The sequence below is a fragment of the Debaryomyces fabryi genome, assembly GCF_001447935.2.
Source record: "Debaryomyces fabryi strain CBS 789 chromosome Unknown contig00314, whole genome shotgun sequence".
NCBI lineage: Eukaryota > Fungi > Ascomycota > Pichiomycetes > Serinales > Debaryomycetaceae > Debaryomyces > Debaryomyces fabryi.
In genome coordinates, this window is record NW_015385740.1 from 1 (window position 1) to 4,078 (window position 4,078).

The following is a 4,078-nucleotide window of genomic DNA, read 5'->3' on the forward strand; positions in this document are numbered from 1 at the left end:
TTTTTAAAAACCTCAATAGCTTCACTTTCACATCCTACTGTAATGATCTGTTTCAATCCTTCCATAAATTTCTGTTGCTCCAATGAACCTGGCTTATATACATTATTATAATAAATATCTCGTAATCCAAGGAGAGACTGTCTTTCAACATCAATAATTGACTTCTTCTCAATAAAATACGTGACTGTAATGGACCACAATAATTTAGCAGCGACCGCTTGACACTCTGAATTATTTTGCAAAGCAAATAACATTAAATCATGCAAAACACAGTACTGTGTATTTATGAACTTCATCTGATAACCTCCTAATCGACTAATATGGAATGTCTTGAAAACTTCTTCATCAGTATCCATTCCTAATAAATTCCAAGATTCATAAAGCATGGAAGCAATTTTATCTCGAATTTCACCGGTTATTTGATAACATGCTTGTTTAGGAGTCTTTGGTAAGTATTCAATCGAAATTGGGGTAGCAACAGCCAACTGTAATAGAGACTTAAGAAAATTACCCCAAATGATTATATTAAAATTTTTTTGGCTTTCAAAAGACGGAATAAAATAAGCATGAAGAAGAGGCTTTATAAGTTCTAAAGAAACTACGCAGCCTTCAATCAATAAAGAATATAGCGATAACCATTTACTGTTTGGTATGAATTTTCCTCTTCTTATAATATTAACAGCGAAGAGTAAATCAATAAGGTCCTTACTTTGGAAATCATCAAGCAAATACTTTGAAGAATCAAAAAAGTCTGCCTCATTCTCTGCTCTTAAAATAGCTTCAAACCCACCATCTCCACTAACTGTTTTTCCAATTCTTGCAATAAAACAAAAAATAGTTGACAATTCGACCTGAATTTCTACGAGAACCTCCTCCTTAATGATTGGATCAACTGGGGCTTCTATGAATGGATATTCGCTTGGAAATAAAAGTCCGAATTTATGTTTAGGTTTGTAAAACCCATTTTCTCTTGTAAACCTCTCGTACTTAATTATTGCCCTTGAGATACTAGGAAGTAATTTGCCCAACGAATGGCATAATGTAATTTCTTCTTGATTCTCTTTAGTGGCTACCTTCCATAGGAGCGTACAAACACAATTTAATATACTGCAGGCTATTCTTGACGCAGCAACATCTGTTTGCCCTTGTAGGACTTCCATGGCCCATTCGACTGATTTTGTGAGTAAAATTTTACATGTTATGGGTTCTTCTATGATCTTCGTAAAAAATAAGCGATGAATTAATAGCAACTTACTGATAATAACCCTATGGGCATTCTCCGTCTTAGAATTTTTGTTGCTAATGTAAACTTTGTTGGTTATGTATAAAACATCATCAATTCCTAACCCTTTGACACCAATTGAATCTATAAATATCACAATCAATTTCATAGTTTCGATATCATCTATGTTAATATCATCAGATAAAATATCATGAAGTGAACCAATAATCAGTACTTGACTATCAATGTAGGAATCAGATTTCAAAGAAAGGAAGTATGCACCTGACTCGCTTATATTTCCCAAAGTTTTTAAATATTCATCAAGATCTGGTGAATTATCAGATTTTATGGCAAAATTCATAAGAATAGAAACTATTCTACAAACTCGAATAGAAGTTGTTGTCCAATTCGTTTCTGCTTGAAATAAAATCTTCGAAATATTTTCCATGATGAACGTCCCAATTGGTGGTAAACAAGTGTTTCTGCCTGTAAAAATCGCAACTAAGTATGAAAAGCTATCATTCTTGAAAACAGTATCTAGCATATAGACAATTGCACTAAAGGTAGAACTTTTCAAGCTCTGCTGAGTTTCAGATTGTGGTTGCTTCGTGGAAATATCAGCAATCGAAAATAATGCTTTCAATAATTCATCAAAATACCTAACCAATTGATGTAATTCTATTTGGTGGAATTCAACAAGCTTCGTTAACAATTGACGAATTCCCATATCTCCATTTTTGAAATAATCTTCATATTGAAGTACATTATTAACATTAATATCTGAGTTAAGAACTTTACCGACATAAAATGTAGATATGTGGATATTCGCAATGGTCGAATTATCGATGATAGAAAATAGTTCAACTGAACAGTTTTCGGTATCATTTAAAATTAGACCACTTCCAGTCTTGAACAGAAATGTACTTTCTGCAGTGAGCTCGCCATTAACATATAAAGAGAATAGAACGTACTCGTGTCTTTTAACGCTTTCTGGAGAAAATCCATTGATTCTCAAAATCTCTCCTATATATTTATTTGTACCAGTACTCACAAATTGCCAATCTCTCACACAATTCTCGCTTCCATTTCCAAAAACTAAATCTCCTTCTGGAGCGCTTACTTTCATTGTCAATAAAGCATTCTTTTGGGCGTTCTCCACTAAAGAAATCTCACCCATTATTAGGTAAAGGCATTCATATTCTCCTAACGGATAGAAATGAATTGGTTGAATATTTGGAATTCTATTCAGTGTGCTATTCATATCTAGTTCGAATTGATGTTTAATGCATCTCAAACTTACAGCTAGTCCTTTAAATTTCAGGCTAAATGTATTATCGGTATCTGGTCCTTCAGGTATTATATCCACCATTTTACCCCATCCATTTTCAACACCATTATCAACTTGATCGTGTTCGAATTCGACAACAGGATCAATAGATGGTTCAAAAAGTTGCATGTGTACTAAATTTTCGTATGATGATTCCATTGCTTCATTGGAAAATAGTTTGCTAATATCGGCTACTCCAACAGCTACCCTCTGCCTGCTTTTATCAAGCAGTGAGTTCTTGTTCAAACCCCTAACGCTCAAATCAATTTCCTCTACCACCTGTGCTACCAAATAAACATTTCCTGAATTTTCATTTAATAGAAGATTCTTAAATAATGCAGTATTCATTGTTTCAAGATCATTTTTTGAGGATGGATGATTAACTCTAACTGCAAAAGTTTCCGTTATTCTGTCTCTGTTACAGCAAATATAGAAATATATTATGATCCCTATATATGTGGTAGAATGAGAATTTGAGCAAGCTTGAAAAGATTTCAAATCTAATAACACATCATATTGCAATTTTTGAGAATAAATCTTCTTGGATTTAGTGGTTAAAGTAAATCCGGGTTCCTCAAGATGCATATTAGTGAGATTCTCCGGAGGAAGGCAACATAGTAGCTGATCGAACGCGATTTTCAGAGGAATAGAATTAGAATACGAGAGAAGGTCACCTGTCAATATATCTCTGGGTAGTATAGCATTATATCCATAAGTATCAATATTTTCTTTACTAGAACCATTCAGCAGGAATGACAATCCCTCATATTCCGAAGCGAGAACCTTGGGAATTTTATTCAATAAGTGGATCACGGAGCTTTTTGCCATTTTAGTTTCTCTTAATGTTAAGATATCATGAAGTAATTTAAATCTTAATTCATACAAATCATAATATATCAGCGATAATTCATAAAATAAGTGAAACTTTCCAATTGAATAAAACGTAAATATATGTGATGTCAACAACTCAATTGCATCCTTAATCACTTTTATAAAGCAATTGGTTTCGTTTACAGCTTTTATGGGAAATAGTGGCATACGCATCTCAACTGATTTGCTGGTATCCAGAGCATGGGTTTTGGCCTTATGAACTTCCGATGAAAATGGTATTTTCTCTAATATTTTAACGCAATTCATTGGAAATACTGAAGCAGAAATATTTTGAGTCGGAATCTCATCAAGTTTAACTGAAGTAATGCTGAAATCATTTGGAAATGGTAAGGTTACTGCATAACCTCTTCCCCATTTATTATTACTAGTTATCTCAAATATGTAAACTTCATCACCAGGATATAAACTTTTCAAATTATCATCATTAACTCTAGGATACTTTTCAATGGTAAAAAAGTTTTGACAATTATTCCTCTTAAGAATACATCGGTAGGCTTCCAAGTCAACATCGATTCGTGTAGAATGAAAATATAACAAGGATTGATATAACTCGAATTCGCAGTGTGTTTAACTAAATCCCTTAAAATTTAGGTTTTTCGGGCCTCGTGATTGATTGAGTCAGATTCGATTCTGGTTGC

At 33.2% G+C, this 4,078-nt stretch overlaps 1 protein-coding gene across 1 annotated transcript; it reads right to left on the reverse strand.

The window, feature by feature from the left end:
• Positions 1–11: 11 nt before the first annotated feature.
• AC631_05876 (uncharacterized protein) lies at positions 12–3,878 on the reverse strand (the record flags this gene model as incomplete). The annotated part of the gene is made up of 1 exon (XM_015614705.1): positions 12–3,878. A coding segment is annotated over one exon (3,867 nt), but the record flags the coding sequence as incomplete, so codon positions are not given.
• Positions 3,879–4,078: the final 200 nt, after the last annotated feature.